This window comes from Melopsittacus undulatus, chromosome 4 (assembly GCF_012275295.1).
Source record: "Melopsittacus undulatus isolate bMelUnd1 chromosome 4, bMelUnd1.mat.Z, whole genome shotgun sequence".
Classification (NCBI taxonomy): Eukaryota; Metazoa; Chordata; class Aves; order Psittaciformes; family Psittaculidae; genus Melopsittacus; species Melopsittacus undulatus.
The window spans coordinates 56,715,756-56,738,912 of NC_047530.1; the positions used below are offsets into that span (position 1 = coordinate 56,715,756).

At 38.1% G+C, this 23,157-nt stretch overlaps 2 protein-coding genes across 2 annotated transcripts in view; one reads left to right on the forward strand and one right to left on the reverse strand.

Annotated features, from left to right (window-relative positions):
* Nucleotides 1–8,535, reverse strand: part of USH1C (USH1 protein network component harmonin) — a 47,585-nt gene extending 39,050 nt beyond the window's left edge. Inside the window, exons 1-4 of the mRNA XM_034061313.1 lie at nucleotides 8,500–8,535; nucleotides 4,420–4,487; nucleotides 2,298–2,441; nucleotides 1,679–1,817 (exon numbers count right to left, since the gene is read on the reverse strand). Of these exons, the coding sequence (XP_033917204.1) occupies nucleotides 1,679–1,817; nucleotides 2,298–2,441; nucleotides 4,420–4,487; nucleotides 8,500–8,535 (387 nt within the window). The remainder of the gene's footprint in view (nucleotides 1–1,678; nucleotides 1,818–2,297; nucleotides 2,442–4,419; nucleotides 4,488–8,499) is intronic.
* Nucleotides 8,536–11,728: 3,193 nt separating this feature from the next.
* Nucleotides 11,729–23,157, forward strand: part of OTOG (otogelin) — a 95,691-nt gene continuing 84,262 nt past the window's right edge. The window contains exons 1-2 of the mRNA XM_013130067.2: nucleotides 11,729–11,857; nucleotides 15,593–15,683. Coding sequence (XP_012985521.2) covers nucleotides 11,729–11,857; nucleotides 15,593–15,683 — 220 coding nt within the window. The remainder of the gene's footprint in view (nucleotides 11,858–15,592; nucleotides 15,684–23,157) is intronic.

Below are 23,157 nucleotides of genomic sequence, written 5' to 3' on the forward strand. Positions count from 1 at the left end.
GTTTCTCAGCATCATTAATGCCTTCCAGTATTTCCCAGGAAATGTTTACAAGAACCATAAGTGACTGGTCTTGGTCAGCAGAGAAAAGAAGAGCAGCAGAGGAAAGATACAGCTGGAATCTCTCTACTGAGCTGATCACAATCCACGAACAACTCTTTTGTCTACACTTCTCATTCTCACTGTGTCATGTAGCACCACAAGGTACACAAGCTTTTATAGTGCAAACTCTGGGAAGGTGCATCAACATCCTTTTCTGGAGTTACCCACTAGCAAATCCCATGCTAAAAAGTAGGCTACCAACACATCCAGCACAGTGTTTGCAGTGTCCTATGCTGCCCTCTCAACTCTAATTAAATACAGAATATGTGGGGGTGTATTCTCTGAATTTATGGGTTTGTTCCAAGAAGGAGTTTCTGAAAGCATCCAGGGAGTCAGTCATGTATCTGTCCAGAGCAGGCTGCCAGAAAATTAGACTAATTCCATGGTGATTCTGAATGGGATACATAGGTATGAATGCTCAAAAAGGGCACGTGCATGTATGCAAACATAGACATTTTAGAAAGGTCTCTGCATGAATTATACAAGCATGGAACCCTAATTTTGACTGCTTTGTCAACAGAGAATTTCTTTTTCTTTTCATCTAAGAGAGTTGTGGGGTTACACTGAGACATATCTATGAAACACACTAGTTTAATCAAACGCTATTGTGAATCATGCCATTTTGTCTAATAACGTCTAATATGTTTTGGACTGGTATTAAATATAATCCTTAAATATTGATACTTCCAACAACTATTCACACTCAACAAATTAAAATTAGCCAGGAATAATAGCCTTTCTACTTAGAAACACAGATCTTTAATACACTTTATCAGCTTTGAAAGCACAGAAAGATGCAGACATTTGCCACAGCAACTGCTCAGTTCTCTCTTCACCAAGACATATGTACAAGAAATGGCACATTCAAAAAACCAGCAAAAAAAAAAAAAAGAAATGCAAATTGCATAACTTCCAATTTATAAAAAACATATTTCTATACATAATTATTCTCACCAACCTTGCTACAGTCCATGTATCTAAAATTTAATCACTGAAAGCACAATTCTGTGCATTACAAAAGATACCAGAGATGATTAAAAATAATTATTTCTTTTATGTACTTCCATTACATAAACCAACCCCTCCATAGTTTACACATCCAGTTCAAATAAACACTTCATTACACAAATCATATCTGTATAATGAAGAATTGACATTTTCAGGATTTATATGCTCTGTTCTACACTTAATCAGATTTTGGCAACTTAAAACACTCTGCCACAGTCTAGTTAGAGATCTTTCTGCCCATCTGTTTACTTTAACTATTGGAACCCATGAAGTAAAAACACTCCAGAAAGCCATTTTATCTTCAGTAACCATCATATTCCAATGAAAAAAAAAGCTCTACCTATCACTAAAAATAGTGGAAATAAAGTTTTAATAACCTGATTCACCACTGGTTTAATGGTACTTACTATAACATTGTTTTACACGCTTTATGAACTTTATTGCAAGAGACAAAGAGCACCTTAGAAATAGCTATTTCTTAATATTAAAGAACAATTTTTGCTGACCGCTTCCCTGATATTGTCGAAAAAGCCTTTTTGCAGCACAGCAGGCATGAATGCCATTTTCTTACCTGAAGTCCAACATTGTCTGCCTGTCCTCCCTTAACTAACTGGGAGATGAAGAGGCCACAGCTAAATTCCACTCCACCTCTCACACTGATTCCAAGTCCTTCAGGATGCAAACGATCCAATCTCACCTCTTTCAGCTTTCTGCAAAAATGGAAGATACTCAACTATTCAGCTGCGTAAAACTTTGTGGCAATAATGTTTTATATAAAAGTTATGCATTATTTTTCTCTTATAACATTTATGTATGAAAAAAGTAAGCAGACTGAAGTTTGGAAGGCTGTGTGAGAGCTAAAGCCATCAAATATATTTGATAAGAAAAGACATCTGCGACTGTTGAAGTTGGCTATTTCTAGAGGGTTAGAGCTGTAAGGTTTTTTTTCTTATTATTAAATTCCAGGAAAATGAGAAAAGATTGTTTCAGCTGGAAAGCACTGGGTTTTACTCTTTACTCTGTTTTTAATAGATTAAACTACTTGGCAAACAATTTCAGGTAGCTTAGAGCTGTACAAATATATCAAAAGTAAAATAATTCTGCCCCTCTCTACAGAGGTGACTAATATTTTACTCAGAATTTATCTGAAAACTCAGTCAGTATTTCCTGCTTGTTCTGCATTCTCTTACCGTGATCTTTTGGGTGTAAGCTGATCATATTCCACCTGGTGTTTTAATGGGATAAGTGGGCGGATGGCATCAAATAGAGGCAATCTGCTTGGTTCATTAATCACAAGTTTCAGGTCCCCCACAAGTACTGGGAGATTCATAGACCTACAACAACACAGTGAGAAAATGAGTACAGGTAATCAACACACCAACACAAAGCATTGTTTAATAACATACTGTACATGTGTATTCAATATCTGTGTATCCCTTCAACATACTGAAAAAGTTATTCAGACAGATGCTGATTTAACCAAAGCAAAACAGCCTCTGAGAAAGCACATCTTTTGTAAGCAAAGAGGAAGAAAAACTATCTGCTTCAAAATAACTTAAATCTCCTATATATTGCCTTTACCTTTTAAAGTCACACACATCATTTTTAAGGTAATACCTTTCATTTCATCCTCAGAGACCCCAAAAGAGTTATGTAACCATTTGGAAATAACTCCCCAGATCAGATACACTTGGCTACAGGGCTTTTGTTTCCTCCCTAGTTAGGAATCCTTCTAAGTAGACCAAGGCTACAAGCTCCTTCCTTTCCTGAACTTAGGGTATCAATAATTTTGATCCAGGAAAGAAATCACAGTACTCAGTAGCATGAGCAGTCTTGGTTTAAGTCTTCAATTTTACTTTTTTAATCAAAATTAAAGGTCCATGAACCCACAATAATTAAAATAAAATTAAAAAGAATCAACAGAAGTTAAATGGTTGCAAACATCTGTTTTATGAGAGCTATCAAAAGCAATCTCCTTGATATTGTCAGCACTATAGGTCTAGAAAATGTACTGTGTTGCAAGAGCAGAAGGGATATATCCCTAGGGTTCAGTGGAGCTATTCCTACACACCATCCAGCTAAACTTTGTCTGTATTATTTGCTGTTCCCTCTCTCATAATTTGCACTTCCTGGCATACAATATTTCCGAGGCATATGCAATGAAAATACAGATCAGGAATGCATATTACATGGGATTAAAGGCCAAATACTTTTGGAAATGCTATTCACAGTGAAGCAGACATTAAACATTAACTCCAACAGCAATTGCATATAATTTTCCCTGCAATACTTTATAATGTATGCCCAAAAAGTGACACATTATCAACATATGTTCACAGAGATACTGGAATTTTTGCTCAAGTCATCGCAATTTTGGAAACTGAAAAGTTTCTATATGCATTGTTAATTTTGTAACTGCAAGAAGACTTTAAATAATTAAGAGCTACTGAATCAACTGGCTTTCTAAACAGGCTTTATGAATAGAGAAGCAATTAGACAAACCTGAGTGAAACTGAATCAGATATGCAGCTGAATACACCCAATAACTATAGCTCAGTGCAAACATCAGATGGAACCATCTACATTTCAGTCAGCTGAGATGCTATTAAGGTATGAATGGAAACAATGCCTATCAGAGCCACTTGTCTACGATGAGTGGAAAATACATTCTCATATTCTTTGAAAAACAATGGATCAGAGGCTGATCTCATTTGCAATGATACAGGTCCTAAGCAACCGTGGTTTAAATCAGTTCAGTAAAAGGATTGGTAATATGCCTATCACCTTACCTTTTTTTCCCCACATTATGTTGTAATAAGCCAGGGCTGTTAAACATGCCAAAGAGATTCCTGGACTAAATTTTTTCAGCCTTCAGATAAAGCAGTTGCAAATAAATTCTTAGCTGAATAATCAGAAAAAACTTTGAAAAGTAAACTCATTGAAAGCCTCTTATGCAAATAAATAAGCATTATTTGGAAATATTCATGAATTTGATTAATGCTCTCTTCCTGTTTCCTCAGAACAGTTTTTATCATCCAGGTGCCTTTTTTTCTCCCCAGTAAGAACCACCAACTTCTACAAAACTGCCAAGTCATAAATCAAAGTAACTCTATGGCTGATTACAGATACCCTTTCCCTGTCTCGAGGCTACGGTGTAAGCATACAAGACTTCATTAAACAGGATAAAAACTATTACTTCAACTACTTATCTCATAGCATACAGCAGGACACTTAAAATCTTGAATATTCACTCTTTATATTTAAAAAGCATTAGTAAAATCCTACACAAACATATATGAAGTTAGATCTTACTGGTGGTACATCCGCAGCACATCATAAAGGTAGTCCTTCTCCGCTTCATTGTCAATTAGTAGATTAACCTGGAAGCCCAAAGACATTATGGTGAATCTCTGACTAAACAGCCACAAATGTTGAACACAGAAGATTTTGACAAATTCTTAAGCCATAGAGCAAGTATTTCAACAGGGAAAGACTTTTTTTGGGGGGGGGTTTAGAGATAAACACAGTTTTGCAATGCAGCATTACCTCACAGTGTCAAACTTACAACATGATTCTAAAATTAGTATGATAACAATTGGACAACATGGTAAATATTGATATATTCTGTATCCTAGATTTCTCCTCAGCAGTAATATTATTACAATAATATTATATTTACCTTACCTGATAATCACTGTACTGTTGAATAAATGTTTTCAGAAACCTTTTTGGCCATTCATTAATATAGCACATGCTGTCACAGACAAAACCACCACACTGAGGTGATTATAATCTATGCTCTGTCGTCCAAACCACTGATTTCAGGATCTCACTTGCAACATTATGCAAACTGTTGCACTTCTCTTCCTATTTGCTCCAGCTCCTAACTGACTGAACTTGCTAGTTATTCTTCCCTCCCCCACTAATAGTACGTTTACTTAAACCAGTGTCAGATTACGATGCCTGCTCTTGGATAATTACAGTAAATTGAAACAAACAAAAAAATCCCAAGAATTCTCATTTGTTGAGTTTAGTTCACATTCAGTGGCAAGAAGACCCCAGCTGATTCTACTTTCAGTGACAGGTCACATCACATTAGTTCTACATTTGGACAAGCTTAATGTTTAGGAAAACGATTTACATCTGACCTAAAGGCTAGTATTACTGTGACGTGATGTCTGAGGACCAATTTGCATACTTAAAGAAAGGCCATTTCTTTCTAGATTTCCAGCAGTTCTTATTATGTTTTAAACTAAATACATGCTTCATATTCACTTTGTTCCTCCTGGGTCTCTAAAGCCAGCAAGACTCCACATACAGGTTGTTTTCTACCACTTGTCTCCTCTGGAAAAAGACACTTTCAAAACACCTAGAGGCCATAAAGCTACATACAGGACAAGATTGCTTGACAGTAAATACTAGTGAGTAAACCAATTTATTCACAGTGAATTTCATAACACAAAAGAGAAAGTCTGCCTTGAAAGGAAATGAAGTAGTTGCAATCAAAACTAACTGCTTTACCAATACTGTATATAGATTCAAGGCAAGGTGATACATGTACAACTAAGTCCAACACACATTTTTCCCTTCTCTATCAGTAAAAATTACAACATATAAAGCAGTTTTGGTTCTGGTATACAAAACTCAGTCTCTAGTGTTAGCTAAGGTACTGTATGAATAGTGTCTCATGAAGAACATCAAATGTTTAAGCATATCAGCACTGCACAGCAAAGAACAAAATCATCATCTGTTCTCCTGGTTGGGGAAACAACCAGTAACAGTACATTTTACTCTTGATACGTTAGCTGATGGACATATTCCCACTTCCTCTCAAGAACTGGAGGGCTGTATTTAGATTCTGCCATTTCTTCCTCAAAAAACATTCAATCTTCCTTTTTGATTCCTGCACTTCTCACCCTGCACCAGCATTTCTTCATCCTCCGACAAAAACAATGACCCAAGTAACTTCTTATATATTCAGAATGCTACAGCTGGGTTAATTCTCCTAGGCCATCTTCTGTAATTAGGTCATTCTTTTCCTCCTGCCTTCTACTCCATCAGTTACCATTTCCTTGTAGCCACCTGCATCTCTTACCATTTTCCTAATTCATTATCTCCTTGGGACAGAGTCTTAGTGTAGACATACACTTTATCTAGGCTTATCACCACTTTTTAAGAGCTGACTTTACTTTCATAAACCCTAAAAGACTGGTTTATGCATGTTAAGGGGGAAAAAAAAAATCAAACAAACAAACCAACCAAACAACCAAAAAAAAAAAAACCCAAAACCATCAGTGGTGACATGTCGTAACTTGGATCAGAGACGTATTTTAGTTCCTGTTTCTTGAGAAAATACCCGTGGATTTATGGGAAAGATGATTTTACAGCTTTCAATCCAAGAATATATATATATGTATATATATACATGTAAATAAATCTGGATACAGTCCTGGGCAGACTGCTTTATATGCCCCTGCTTCAGCGGATGAGTTGGAGCAGATGATCTCCAGAAGTCACTTCCAACCTCAACCTTCCTGTGATTAAGGGTACCTCCATATTAGTTGTATAATTTACAAACCTAGAACACAAAGTCTTGCTTATGCCCTGTTTCTCACTACATAAATTGCACTGCTTTTCATAGAAGTAAATGAGTCATCACAGAAATTGCACCTGCACATAAAAGAAAAATAAGATCTGGCAACATGTCTATGAAAACTTATTCAGTAGAACAGAAGTTTGGAGGGGGAGGAAAGCACTTTTTGGAGTGGACAAAGTTCAGGTTACAGTTATGCACTACTGCAGCACTAGTCCAACCTGTCAGTTTTCAAATAAGAATATAAAGGTGCATTTAAATTACAACAGTTTGAAAACCTACTGAGAGAAATCTAAGAACTAGCCAATTTATTTGCATATATTAAATATTTTGCATCGCTGCTTAGTCAATAGGGAGAAGTGATTAAAATTACTAAGAAAACCAAATAATAAAGTAGCAAATAATTGAAGGAACTCATATCCTGTGGCTGAGCATTTTCATTGGTTTAACACAGAAAAAGTAAGTATCCAAGACATTAAAATTACCACAGAGGTCATTAGAAGCAGGATGTTACAGACTAATTTAAAGGAAAGACCTGTTCCAGTATCCTCTAACTCAGATACAGGTTTTACTCAGATATGCATCCTACTAGTCTGCAACAACATGTGCTGATGATAAGTCTTTCATTATCAGGGGTGGGACTATATTGCTGCTGTAATTCAAAAAACCAATGAAAGGGAAAAGGTTTAAAGTTCAAGATGGCAATCATCTCCCTAGGAACCAGAGTCTTTATAGATGTGTTACACAACCCACTTGAGTTATACAGTAATAGGTAGCAAGACAGAAATACTTGTAGATGGCTGGAGTCATCACTATGGACTACCTAATTCCTTAATGTTTCTGAACTTCAGTTTATCATATATCTGTGTTTGTTTGGATTTGTCTTTTTTCCTTTTTTGCAGCCATTGTACATCATCCTAACAATTCTTTAGTTAGTGGGTTTACTACCATGTGATACTTCTATAAAATACATTACATCACTTTAAAGAAACTACATTCCCAAGATGACAAAAAAATACACCAAAACAACCAGTCTCCTGACTAAAACAAAAAGAAAGCCCCACAAAACTGTACTGAAAACTTTAGTCAGAGAGTCCTAAATGGCTATGCAAAACCATAAACACATACACCATTTCCCCCCTCCTTTCCTTAAAGAGCTTTCGGAGCTTACTTTGCTCACTCAATTTTGAGCTCCACTGAGCACTTATTTAACTGGGTAAATGACAAAACGACGTGCCAGGCAGACCGAGTCGCTCCACGTATCAAGTGTATTTGCACATGACTGCACATGCACAATCGTAAGCGTAAACTATAAGGTGGAGCTGGTCTTCCGAGCACCAGCTGAACTGCCTGGGCCTGGACTTAGAGCACCTGCACCTTTGCCTACCCTGTACTGGGATAGGTGCCGCATTTCCTGCACGGCATTAAAGTAAACTGCATCAAGCCCTAAAAATGCTCGTGTACAGGGAAAATCTTCTCCCTCTTCTCTCCCTCCCTGCTCCAGGCTTTCAAGTTCTACAACCGAGCGGGGGGTTGTAAGCTGCCGTCCGCTTCCCCGCTATTGCCACGGCAGCGCCAAGCTCCCCGAGCCTTTGCCTTCCCGTCGCTCACTCCGGTACAGAGGCAGCGTTTTGCTGCGGGCAGTGTCGGCAACACGCTCCGGGCCTTCCCGGTGGCAAGAGCCATGTCACAGCCCAGGTCTTTGCCTCGCCTCACCCCGGCCCTGGGGAAGCATCAATGTCCACAGCCAGCGCTCACCCAGCGAAGCCACTGTGGATGCGTGGGCTCCGCTCGCTTACCTTGTGCCGGAACTCACGGGCAACCCTCCGCTCCATGATGCGCGGGTGCTGAGCACGGTGCGGGAGGTACGCGGGGCGGCTGCGCAGGCGAGGCCGCGCCCCGGGGCGGTGGGAGGTACGCCCGCTGCCGCTCCCGTGCCGAGCCGCGTTAACAGTGCGAGCGGCCGGGCAGCGATACCCTCTCTGCGACCATGGGCAGTGGTTGTTTAAGGCTATAGCAAAACGGAAAGGGAAAAGAGACAAGCTCCCCCCTCCGCATGCATGGGCTGCCTGGCCTTTTCTCTAGGCTCACGTCTGCAACGGGTGCGTTTCATAGGGCACAAAGCTCACATTCAAAATTCTCCTGTGTATTTGTAGATATGTCACTAGCCCTACTAGTTAAGAAAAGCACGAAGATGTGAACTTTAAAGCATACAAACAGCCTCAGGGGGAGGGGAAAAATACAGTTTGCTTCAATAAATTGCATTACTGCAAATAATCTATTTTATTTTTAGGTAAGTGGGGTGAATCTGACTTATTACTGCACAAGTGATTTCCATCAGCTTTTCCCACTAGCAGAGTATTACTGCATGCATATGTCTCTTCTGACATGCTTACAGTGAGTAACTATATAGCAATCAAGCTCAGAGCACCTGAAAAGGAGCCTATTTCAGACTAATCTCCTGGAGGATACTTCTCCCACTTTTCCTACTGTAGTACACACTAATAAAGACTTCTGCAATCGATGCTGGAAGCAAAAGGAGAAGACTTGCTCATGTATGTCCCTCTTTCTATGCAGAATCTCCTTTACTCTCATAACTCTGGAGAGAAAGGGGTTTATGTAAGCATAGTAGTGGAAACTTGTTTATATAAAGCCATTAATAAAAAAAAATCATACTGCCAAATACAATTGGTATCCTGTGTGATAATCTTTGTAAGCTACACTAGCTCCTTCAGAACTTACTCCTTTCAGAGGATGACTTTGCTGTATGGGAACATTTCAGTGGTATGGACACTCTCTATTTGTTAGATCCTGTGGGAGAAAGAAGGGAGGAATGCATTTTAAGCCTGTGTACAAATATAAAAACTGTTTTCAGGAAACAATTTCCTTTTAGAAAGGCAACTACTAATATACAAATCATTTGCCTTCTACCCAAGTTCCAGTACTACACAATATTGAAAAGGTATTCTGTGCAAGCATTAGACACACAGCTATAGAATGTCTCCCTGCATATGCAAAATTTTCTTATATTTGAAAAGAGAAAGGAGATAAAATTTACAGGATACATAAAATAATATATATGATATCTTGAAATTTAAATATAGACTGTACCAGTCATTGATATCTATCAATCAGTTCTAGAAGACTACAGAAATAGATTTTTTATAACCTGAAAGTTATGTACATTTGAAGGAAAGTAACTTTTTTATTCATATAGATAATTTTTTTTCCAGGAGTCAGAAACTCCTCCAAATAATAAAATACTGTTGAATTACCTTCATTTGGTGATGTGAAAAGTGCTCTGAATCATCAGGTAAGGGACAAACCACAGAAAGGCTAATGAGCTTGGCAGGCTGTTAGTCTGCTCTGTTACATGAATTCCTGTGCTCCACTCTGCATAAATACAAAGCAAACAAACCTACAAAGCTATCCCATGTTCCAAAATGAGAAGTTTGATAATAAGTTAATTTATGAGATGGTTCTTAAGTTTCCATTACTTCAAATATGGCATAATCAAATATGGTACAATTTTGACTGTTTACTAGTTTTGTATAATGAAATCTTTCATAGCAAAAAATCAAATTGCTTCTAAATTGGCTTTAAACTAGTTTCAGTCATTGTTTGCTACTTGTGGCATTAAGGGATAATGACTAAAGTGGGCAGCCCATTTAGTAGGCAGAGATGTACATTAAAATGCGTGTTGTGTAAACTGATTCCTGTTGCTTTCAATCTACTTTCATTAATGTAAGATGGATCAGAGAAAGTGCACCAAAGCCAAGGGTATGGTGCATACAGAGTAGATTGGCTCTGCTGCAGGCTGAGGCTAGCTCATAATTCTAGCAATCTCTTTGGGGTTAGTGGGAAAAGGACGTGCTGAACTTAAAGAATATCTTTTTTGTCTCACTTTCTTTCCTCTCATACAACTTCTCCTTCCAACATTTACAGGAGAGAACAGCATTCTCAGTGAAAACCACTAGTTTTCCATCATTTCATTAGAAATTAAATACTTGTTGCAGCAAGAAACACAATCCACAGGGACAAATTACAAAGGCAGAAAAGGGATCTTTTTAATGACTTACTGTTAACAGACTTCCCAAAGCAGTCAGAAAAGGCCCCTTTTCATTTGAGAGTTTCTCACCTGGTATGGGCAGCTTCTAAACCTTCTGTTATAAGATATGCAATCTGAAGAATGATGGGGAAAGAGGTAGCAGCAGATGGGAAAGGGAAAAGAACAGAAAAAAAGGTAACAGTGAGATGAAGAGGGAAAAGGGAAGAAAAGTGACTTAAGGAAACAAATGTGATCGTGAGGAGAAATAATAATAATAATAATAATAATGAAACCTAAAGAATGTCTACAAAGAGCTCCAAATTCAAGGGTGTGGGTTTATGGTAAAAAAAGGTTACCAAGAGCCATGGAAATAACCCACACACATTTGCTGTATGCTGCACTGAGTTTATGCCTTACTCGGGTCTTCCACTACTTAAGTTCTGACACGTATTTCAGTGGGTTGGGGTCAATATTCTTTGTTAAGCATAGAGAACGTTTGCTACATCTCAGCATAAGCGGGCAGCTCTTAGTCGTGCGACATTCCTAGGAGGGAAGGAGAAGCCCCAGATTTGCTAGTAGTGGGGTGCAGCCTGGCACTGTACCCCGCCGTGGAGATTTCGGCTCCTTCTGACAAGCTGTAGCACTAATCGTATCCTAAACCCGAGATGGGTGGAAAGCTAAGCATAAACGTGAAGAGCTGGCTCTCCGCGCGGCAGATCAGAGCTCAGTGCTGATGGGGCCGGCACTACGCTGCGGGGTGAGGGGTGGAGGACGGGCGGGTGGCAGATAAACCAGTGGGCTGCCCCGCCTGGGAGGGCCGGCTGAGTACAAGGTGCAGGTAGAGACCGGTGCTGGAAGGCTGGAGCTCTGTGGGAAGTTGCCGTTGTCTTTCGCCCGTCTGTATGGAGACCCGGTTCCCTGTCGGGGCGCTGCTGTGCGCCTGTCTAGTGGGTGAGCCTTCCACCGGGCAGGGTGCGAGGATGGAGCGGGAGAAGAGGCAGGGTGAGGCAATCCTAGCCATCATTAACCTGCTACTGTTGCCTTCCAGCCCTATACCAGTGGGATGCCTGGGCTCAGCTCGCTGCCGGTGGGCACATACCCCTCTTCAGGTAAGGACTCTGAGGTACAGTGAGGCAGGCGGCTGGCAGCCCTGAGGAGGGCAAGGTGGGGTATGGTACGTCTGGGCCGAGCAAACCGTGCCTTGTTCTCCTGCTCTCAGTGAAGGCAGCCCCGCTGGACCTCGGAGTCGGAGCGGCCTCGCAGCGGCGGCGCAGGTATGGAGCGTGGGCTGGGAGCTGCGAGAGGCAGCGGGTGGCTGAGAAAGGCAGCCCCTTGCCGTGGTGCGCTCCCTCGGACAGGGAGCGACAGGGGCGCATGAGGCGGTGCAGTGCGGCCGGTCGTGCTGGGGATGGGTGCCTGTCTGTCCTTTCCTGCACAGCTGCCTGGCGAGATCCCTCTGAGGGGTGCCTGGCGTCAGGGTAATGTGATTCTCGTGTCTCACCCGAGTATATGGGGACGTTACCGTGAAGTCGTCAATACGTCTGATAGAGGTTGTACCCCTTGTGGTTCTTTAGGACTTGTCCTTCAAACAGTGTCGAATGTGAACCTTACTCTGGATACAAGGAGGCTTGGGTTGGAAGGGACCTCAAGGATCATCTAGTTCCAACCCCCTGCCATGGACTGGAACAGCCAGCCTGGTCCTGAATACCACCAGGGCATTCACAGCTTGTCTGGACAATCTGTTCCAGTGTCTCACCATCCCCATAGTGTCAGTCATCCCAAGGAAACCTGGGATTTAAAGCGTTTAAGCAGTGAGTGAAGATGGTAGATAGACCTCCATCTCATTCAGGAATAGTTGCATGTAAATATGAAGTATCCTTGCTCCAAGGAAAGCTGGGGTCTGGTCTGGCTTACTCAGCAATAATTGCTTTGTTGGGAGCCCTTTCACTTCTTAGTAAATGACCTGGCAGTATCAGATTACTACAATTCAGTACTGGGTTTTGAATGTGGTTTGTCTTGGCAGCCTGATTGTATCACTGATGGCGTGTTGCTGAAATGTAATTAGGGTGTGTGGTTCCTGCTCCCTTGTTTGAGGGTGGGAAAAGGAAAGTTTCCTTTGTAGCCCTTGTTTGAAGTTCTGCAGAGGAGTTGCCTTTCTGCTTGCTCCTACTGGGAAAAGCTCATCAGCGAAAATCATGGCACATAACTGCAAACAGGCAACAAAATCAACCACTGATAAGAGCAAATGCTTGTGGGTTGAGGTTCCCCCATTTTGCACCCCTCGTCAGGAATTCCAGGTACAATAATAGGCTCTCTTTCCTTTTTGTTAGCTTTATGAGCAGAAATCTTCAGTAAGAAATAAGCTTAAGAGAAAGAAAAAAGAATCACATATAAATAAATGTCAATAAATATACAAATTGGTTTAAAAAAAAGGAGGAACCTGAGGAGTTCTAGTTGTTTGAAGGGTCTAAACCAATAATGCATTTTTGCATGTTCTTGCTTTTAACAAGCTCCTTCGAGGCGAAGAGGTAAAGCAACACTAAGGAAAAGTAGTTAAGTCCTCTGCAGAATTTTATGTCCATGAAGACTTAGTTAACGACATAGCTTCTAAGACTGGTTTTCAAATATCTAAATGGGTATTCAGAATGCAGAAAACACCTGATACATTTTAAAGATATTTGTGGAACTGGGCAATAGATGGAGGAGTGTGAATGATGAAACTCTAGGACATGAAAATTAAATGCAATAAATCAAGCCAAGTCCTCAGGTAAAATCATGTAGCCATAGCTGGTGTTGTTTATAATGCCAATTTGTAAATATTTTGCTTGTTTTTTTTTTGTATAATTTTAGGCATACACTGTAGCTAATTGTAATGTTACTTTGGAAATATTTTGCTCGGCTGTTTGTAGCACTGTACATATATATTGTAGCTGTTTATTAACAGATACTAAATTTGTCACTTTTTTTCCTTAATGGAAACTCTATTCTGTAATTTTGTCACTGAAATATGAACATTTTAGAGGGTATAGCTGCTGCTCTTCATAAGGTGAATTGGAGAAATAATATGAAATGGCAGTAGCATTTCTGTTACTGTATTAAATGAATGGGTAAATGTAATTGCTTCTTCAATAAGGAAAACTTGCTGTCATAAGCCATTGGCTTCTGAGGATCAAAAAATTCATGTTAAACTAAGAAAAAGGTTACTCACCCTTGATGTTCTAGAAGTTATGTGATTATAGAGAAGGGGAGCAACATTGTTTTGACAAAGGCTTGCTAATTAGGACTTAATCTTCTAACTGTCATGAATGTGGCAATATGACCACATCATGACAAAATATCAATGGATTCTTGTAACTTGACTAAGAAAGTCTGCTTTTCTGTTTTCTCAAGTAGATGATATAGGCTGAATTGGCTTTCTTAATTTGATGTGTTTCAAGTGCTAAAACTTAGCACTTGCAAGGGAAGGACCTTGTATGTTCACACATCATGGCTAAGCTATGCACCATGCTTGGGTAAATCAGTGTGAAAGAATGTTGTCCCTCCAATTTACTTAGGTGTTGTTGGATGGCTAGTGACCATGACTGACTTTTAAGCTGTTAACCTAATCTATGGGTTCTTTGTTTTGTTTTATTCCCTTAAAGTGTTGAAGTGAATCCTTGATGTTGTACTCTGGTATGACTTGATATATTTCTGGTTCAGAAATGATGCACCTGCCGCTTTGTAAGTAGTTTGAGCTCAGAAAGAGTGCAGGGATTGTGACTGGTGCCACTGACAGATGGAAGAATAAAGTGGAAGTTGGATTAATGGATGAATGTGGGAAGAATGAAGGGTAGTCAAAGTATCATGACTTAACAATTTAAACAAAATATTACAAAGTAGAGCAAACTAAAACCACTAGAGTTCCAAAGGGATATTTGTTGGAGAAAAAAGAAGCTTCATCTACTATAGTATGGGAAACTAATACAACAAACCTCACAATTCTTTGCTGCCAGCTGTTGAAGGCAGAACTGCTTATGAGAAAGGAAATACAAGAGAATAAATGCTTTAGTCTGTCATCACATATTGTTGAATGTTAGAACAGAAGATTAAGGGGAAGATGGTAGGAAATATTTTGAAAGCAAACCTGGGTGTTTATGATTTCTTGGTTGTGGTTTTTTGTTGTTGTTGTTTTGTTATTTGAACAAACAAACCTTGATTCTGCTGTGTTTTGGATCAGGTTCTTGGAAAATAATGTGAATTCAGGACTTTATAAGACATTTTGCTAATGATGTTGCTAATGATGTTGTTGATGCTGTTGCTTAGTGATTTATTCAGGCACATTGTTAATTATTTTAAGTAACTGTAGCTGAGTGATAAGAATTTCCAAGGCAGCAGAATTTTTATTCTGAGAATTGCTAAATACATCTGATGTACAGAGGCTGTAAATGAGAATGAAAGGAGTATGGAGAAGGGCACAGAGGACAGTGTGTAGATAGACAGGTTTAGGCATGTTGGCTTAACTGACTACCAACTGTTTTCAAGCATCAAGGCCAGGCTGGATGAAGCCTTGGGTGATATGGTTTAGTGTGAGGTGTCCCTGCCCATGGCAGGGGGGTTGGAACTAGATGATCTTAAGGTCCTTTCCAACCCTAACTATGCTATGATTCTATGATGTACTTTGCTCCTTTACTGAAGTCTGGAGTAGAGTGACTGCACTTTTTACTTTACGATAGTGTTCTTGATAACTTTTTAGTAAGATAATATGAGGCTGTGAGCTTACTAAAAATGGTAAATTTACTGATAGTCTGTGAAGAGATTTTAAGTGTCTTGGCTATACCTGGTGATATTTTTGTTCTTTCTAAAAGGAATCTGGAACGGCAATTTATAATGCTTCATCTACTACAGTGTCCTTACCTCAGAACAGGAGACTTCACAGTATGAAATGTGGACCATCCAGTAAGTTTAATTATGTTTCTATATGACGTGACTTCAGTTGTTCTTTATATTCCGAATCAATTATTTTTCTGAAGAAAAACAAAAAAAGCTAATACAGACCATTTATGGTAAATGGGGTCTACCTTGATTGGTCTCAAAATCATATTCAAATTGTCATATTCTTTTTAGGAATATGACAATTTATCATTGGGTTTGGTCCAACTTTAAGTTTACCCCTGATTCTGGTTTGATCATTTTAAGGACTGTCTCTAACTACAGCATTTTTTAATGAAGATCTTTCAGCAGAGAAAACTGCTTTTGTAGTGATATGTCTGAAGATGTGGGTTGCTGCCTAGATGCCATTAAATTATCTGTTCTGTATCTCCTCTGTGCTTGAAGGTTTTCTTGTTTGTTATGACTTTGCTTAGGTTATCCATGGGTTAGCACGATGTAGTACTCTTAGCACCTTGCAGTGGTGGATATTTGCTTGAGGAATTTGTATTTTGAATTTGCTTCATCTTACTTTCATCAATGAAAAGGACAGGCTTAAATATCTTTGTTCAAGGGTAAAGGTCCTCTGTGTTAATTCTTCTGTAGAGCCTGTGTCATGCTTTTCTTCTACAAAGGAGACACATCAAGTGAAGTAATTCAGGGCAATTTTAGCTAGTGATGCAAAACCTCTAGTTTCTTTTCAGTCAGCCTGATTGGTTGCAGTGGATATGGAACCTACCTAATAGTAAATAGTCTGGATTTGCATCCCCTTTATTTATAGCACAAAATTCAAGACTGAGATGTGGAGTAGGTTGTTAACTGTGATTAAGGTTGTGCTCTCTCCAGATTTCTTTTAATACATACTGTTTTTAGAAGCTTTTAAGAAGTATGTAGCTGAATGTGAGGGAATAATAAAAGGGTTTATAGAAGCGTAGGATTACTCAGGTAAAGTTTATTACCTATGAACCTCTCCAGTATATGAAAAATATCATATATATATATATATATTTATACAGTGTATGACGAAATTGCTTTACAAATATAGCAATCTGTACCAGCCAAACTATCTGCTTTTTAGGGTTTCAACAGCTTTTTGTCCAAGAACTAGTTATTTCCTTAGCTCTATATTTTTTTTAAATTTTTATTTCTTTATTTATTAATTTTTTACCAAATAAAGCAGTTTCCAAAGAGAAGATATGTAAATCAAGCTGAGAAGTTTGTTGCCATAATAATTGTTTGGTTCCCTAAGTTTATTTTTTTCCAAGTGAAAATTCCTTTAATGGGATTAGTGGATTTCATGTCTTGCTTCAGAACACCTAGCTCAAAAAAAAGGCATTTAAGATTCCTTGTGCTGCTGTTAAAGCGTGCAATAATAAACTTGCACATAAACCCTTTCCAGAACAAGACTTCTGTTTAAGAACTCCAGCTACGGGAGTGTAGATTCATTGCTTCCTAAATAATCTTAATATTTGATAAGGGGAAGATCAAATCTAGGAGGAAGGATGAAATGGGTAGCAAGTATCACATGTTAACTCAAAGTTTTGGCCCTTCCTATCAGAAGAGAGATGCATGCTGCTATAGCTCTGTCCATGGACAGAGATTTGCACCAATGTCAGGACATAGTAAAGATTTCTCTTTTTTATTATTTTTTTCTCTTAAACTTAGCAAGGTAGGTTGTTAGCTTTTATTTTTCCCCTCTATTTTAGTGATGTCTCTATTAAAATTATTGACATACTTATGAAACTGATTATAGCAGTTTACATTTCATCCTATTACAGTCAATTTATGTTGCAGTAACATTTTCTTGCTTCCTCTAACTCTGTCTATATTGATAAATCAACATGTTTTATGTGAAACTTTCCTATAGTGGGTGCATCATTTTTGTGTGCAATAGATCTCTTTTCCTTTGTGTTGTATTAGTCAGCTGAAAGTAGTTTAGAAAGTGATGCAATGTCTTATAGGTCAATGAAACAAAATGTTGGTATAGTACAAATAAATGCCAAGAGATAAATTCGTGTGTTAGTTTTTTTGTACCTAGGGGAAAAAAAAACCCAACCCTCAAACAAAATAATTTCAGAGTTGAAGCATATTTAGAAACTGGGACAAGAAAAACAACTTGTTTCTGGAAGAAAGTTCCAAACTACTACTGAAAATACCTAACAGAGCACATTTTCTTATGTTGAAATGCTGTAGCAGGCATGAGTCTTCAGTTTAAAGTCACTGTTACTATAGAAGATACTTGTTCCTTACAGTATGTGTGTTTAAAGATTGATTTCAAATGATGTACCAGAGCAGAAAATCTGCAGCTTACTGAAAGGCTCTTAGAATTCAAGTATTAAAATTGCATCCTACTCATCTCACCTTAGTGTCAAAAAACTTTACATCCTGGTGCAAGGAGACCTTTGAAGTCATTTCAAGGCTCTATTGTATCCTCCTGAAGCCTGCAGGCCACAGAAAACTTGTGCCATTACAGGCAGATATTTTCAAAGACTGTGAAGTTGAAGGGTGAAAGATAATGCAAGAAATATTTGTTGTGTTAGTTGTCCTGGAGTCAAGGAAGTGCCTGAGAGATTTCTAGAGAAAGTCAACTATGGAAATGATGCAGAGTTACAAAATATAAAATTTCAATAACTTTGACAGCAAAATATAAAATACTCAATTTTAATCTCAAAATATGGAATACTCTATTTTTTGTACTTTTATTCATGACTATAGGTCTAGCTGATGTTTCTTGCAAATTATTATCCCAAAAACCTTTTTTTTTTTGTCTTATCAATCAATAATAATCTTTCTAGTGCTTCTGTAAACATCAGGCAGACCTCTCTTCTACACTTCTGTAGAATTTTAAAAGTATGTCATCTTTTAAAGAATCCTGAAAGCTAGAATTTCTTTGTCTGTTTCTGTTGATGACTCCCTGGAGCTCTGAAACTGTATGGGCCAAAGTTGGTAAAGAGGCAGAATCCTAAGAACTGAGGGAACAGGCTGGACCTTGTACCTTGTAGCTTATGTAAAGTGTAATCACTTTGAGATCTCTAATCTTCTATATTTCAACTTCTATGTTCAAGTGAATATAGTAATCAATATTCTGAAAGAAAACCTGTCTCCAGTGATTTACATTAAACAATTTTTTAATGACATGTCTTAAACAGTAGTAAAATACAGAATTCCAACAATAGGAAGTGCTTAATATTTTACAGAAAAACACCCATGGGAAGGTCCACATCAGTCACAAATCTTCAAGAGTTAATAATGTATTGATGATAATGGCATATAACAGTGAGGTCAAAATTCATTGGGAGCATCTGGATTCATGTGATGGGTAAAACAAAAGTCAAGTATTTCAAAGAAGAGCATGGTAATTTGAATAGTCAGACACATCATTGAATGTGTTGGCTTTTATATTTGTGAAAACGTCAATTTAGATGTCCATTTGATTTAGATCTTAAGTCTTGTATGTGATACAGATACATACTTTATTTGCAGTTACCTCTGCGTGCTCCAAAAGGAGCTCCAAGTTTTAGTGGCTTTATCTCCATTCAGACTAAAGGGCTTCATGTTACATAAACTACTTTGAGCTGTACTTATTTTATTCCTAATAAACATGTTAGAAGATGAGAAGAACGAATAATGGGTGAGCAAATCCGTACATGTAGTCCATTTGCAACTGAAAGAAGTTTGAGATCTTAAGTAATCATTAGAGATAAGAAAGCATAATAAACTAAGGGGACACAATATTATAGATTCAAATCCATGAAATCCATTGCATCTATAACAATATTTCCAAACAAATACTCATTTTGATGAAGATGCAAGATGCCTTTGAACAGTTTTGAAATTGGCATAATTGTGCTTGGAACCTAGGTGAAAAACATTTGAAAGGCCAACCAGTGTTTGTTCAGACTGCAGTGTATTTCAAAATGGATTTTGGAGCTCCCTCTTGTTAGGTATACATGATGCTACTAAAGCATCTCTTCAGAGGACAACAGTAGCCACCTCTGTGAAGCTTGGACAGTGATCTCTAAAAACACTTGCAATGAAATGTAAACAGGCTAGATTAGTCTCCCTGTTTCAAAGGCCATGACAAATAATGGGTGGGAGGTTCTGCTACTGCTTATAGGGTGCCACCTCTAGACTGAAGCCTCTCACTGCCTGATACTTAGTTCAGTTCCTTCTTAATTCTTCAAACAGAATTTCATGTGCCTGAGGGACTAAAATAATGTATCTAGATATTGAGTGGGGTTGCAGCCTATTCAGTAATTACCAAATGTTTGGAGTATTTAAGCAATGACAGCAGCAGAGAAGAATTCAGACCTGTGTTACAAGATGATCCCAAGTCTTCACCCCACTCAATAAGGAAGGAATTTGAGACAAGTCTCTTCATGACAACAATGGTCATATTATCAGAGTGACCTGCAGGTTGTAAAGGCCTCACTGGTTAGAAATCCCATTATTACTTATTCAAGACAAACCGTGTTACTTAGGCCTACTACTTTCTGCTAGAAAACTCTCACCAGTTTTCAATTTCAGATTCCAACCCAATGCACTCAACTGGCATAATGTCAAAGGAAAAAGGAAAGCTAAGGACTTTTTAATAGAGGTCACTTTCAGGTAAATGAAGGACACAGTATTCTGCCATGACCTTTCCTAATTTTAACCTTCTCTTACTCTAGATGTTTATTACCTTTCTGCAGATGTCAAAACATTTCTCATGCCCCTCGAAGGAACCTAAACTTCTGATATGATCATACGGGTTAGCTTATTTAGGTAGTTTATATTTCTTTAATGACAGAGTGAACCGCTATAGGATCTTTATTCTGGATGTCTGAGGAAGTATTCCTATGTTAGTGGAGCAGAATTGGATAATTAAAAAAGACCACATTATTTACAGTAGGAAGAGCACTAAATGTGATCTGAATCAATGCTGTATTACACTTGTACCTGGTTAAGCATAGGTAATGTTTGAACATGAAGCTCTTCTGCGCAGTGTAATGAAAGATATTCTATAGTGATGTAAAAAGGGAGATAAATACAAGAACTATATTTATCATATTTTCTTGGAATCATATATGCAAAGACAGAAGAAAACTTCATAAAGAAGAAAATATGAATCATTAAGTTATTTAATTTCCAATTCACAACTGACTAACTCTCTATAAGGAAGCCAAGGAGATCCTTCCCAGGTACAGCAAGGGTCCCCATATCAGCTGACTGTGTTCACAATCCAAATAAATGTGGCTTGAAGTAGGTTACCTGAGCCATGCTTTAAGGGGAATCATTCAACCCGAAACATCAAAAGGGGGATAACTTCCTCTACAGCTACAAGGAACATGACTTGAAGTCGAATTGCACATTATTGTAACTGGACAGGCAATGGGGCATATTCTTACAGAAGAAAAGAACAGAGACATGATCTCTGATTACACAGGTCTCGCAACACTTGAGATGAAAGAGATCAATGTCTGCCTCTCTTGACAAGAGGAATAAAGCTCTTGCATTAGTGACAAGATTGGTCACTGTGAGTATGTAAATGAGATGGCTCAGTCTGAATAAATAGAGACCTTTCTACATGGTGCTTGCATTAGTTTTTAAATTGAACTCATGCTACTTGGACAGGGAAAGGAGCTGTGTGCTTGGGGTAGCCAGGCAAAGGAGTGTTCTCTTACTTTGCCCACCTGCCTTGTTCTTCTCAGCATGGTCTCTTTTTTTTGGGGGGTGGGGGGAGCAATGGTGTGTGTTGAAAATAAATGAATCAAAATTGATTGTTTGGATATTTTAAAAGTCTTCATGTAAGTAATTAGTATTGATGATGTATTTGCAATACATTAATGAAAATACCTAAATAAACATTAATGAACTCTACTGACAAATTTTGGCAGAACTCAGTAAGGAAGTGTTCTATAAACTTGTAGCTGATGATAATACTTTGTAAAATCACATGGCCTAAAGTAAATGAGCATGTAAGCTTTCTTTTTTTTTAATTATGGTACACTGTAAATTACTTGAAGTCTTCCCCTTTCTAACATTGTAGCTAGTTGTGAGCATAGAGCTTATTTTTTTCTAAGTTTCTAGGATCTCAGAAAGCAGAAGGAACTTCAAATATGACCTTTTTCCTCATTAAATTTCTACATTGACCACACTTTGGAAAACCAGCTGATGATGATGTTGTTTGAGGTAGCTGCACAAAAAGCAGTCTTAACAGCATTCTATCTGTAAATTCTGACTAGTTTGCACATGAATTAAACTTTGGGTGCACTATTACTTGGTGTGTACATCTGAAAGTAATTTGTGTGTCGTAGATACTTGCAAGCCAGGTGAGGTTTTTAAGAAGCATTTTGAAGTCTTTCTCAAGCCAAAGTAGGAGCTGGAGAGTGTTTGTAGCATCTTCTTAAAAATACTGTTTCTCATTCTTCTCAGAGGTTTGCTTGCTCTGGGGTAGGATACAATCACAGGACACCCTCCATGTACAACTTGCTTTCGGATTATTTTAGTGTATTTAAAGCTTTTAGTAAGAGAGTATGGTTCACTGGCTTCTGTAATGCTTCTTCTGTTGATGCTTTCTGATGCTGGCAAAACAAACTGTGCTGTAAAAGATGTTGGGAGGAAATTTGCATTGGTAATAAATTGGCAATAAAATGAGGTTCTAGAACAGGGGAGAATAATCAGTAGGGAGAATACATCCTCAGAAACTGATTTATTTTTCTGTTGCTATTACTGGAATCAAGTTTTCGGCATCCCTTTAATGGCAGTAAGATGTCAATGGTTAATTCTTGACTTCTTAGAAAACATTTGTTTCCTTGCCATCAATTTATTAAAAAAGCTTTCAATTGTTCTGTAAAGTAGTTCAGAATCTGCTTTTGATGTCTGTGTTTAGCCAAAAATGAGAACAAAACTTAAAGAAGGTGTGAGCCATAAAATCATAAAACTAATCTAAAGTCTAACTGTCAAGACTAACTCAGTTGTAGAGTTTACTTGGATTGTAAGTAATGGAGCTTGTTTTATTTTGCCTGCAACAGAGCTTCAAACCCTCTTTAGCAAAGATCTTCCAAAAGCCTGAATGTACTCTTGGTATGTCAAGACTTCTGTGCTTGTGTGATATTTTATAAGTGAGAGTTTTACAGAAATGGAAGAAAATATTATCTTCTGTGAATTCTGTTTTCAGAGCACCACTTCAAAAATCATATAAAAGATATTTTTTCAAGAATGGTAGTGTTTATAAAGATAAAGAAAGTAGGAAGTCTGTGTCTTTAGTTTGCTCTTCCTGAAATTGTTGTGAGAAACTTGTCTGCAACAAATACAGTCTCAGTTTCTGTCAAACAAACACAACAATTCCTAATTCAGTTGTTAGAAATCGAATGCTTTCCTAAAGAGACTTAAATTCTGAAAGATCTAATGTTAGAAAAATAAGTGAATATATTACAATTGTCAGAAAAGCATTTAATCACAAGCTCTAAATCCAGTAGCCAGAAGCTTTGTTTCTGCTTTTGCACATCTTTCCTTAGACTGT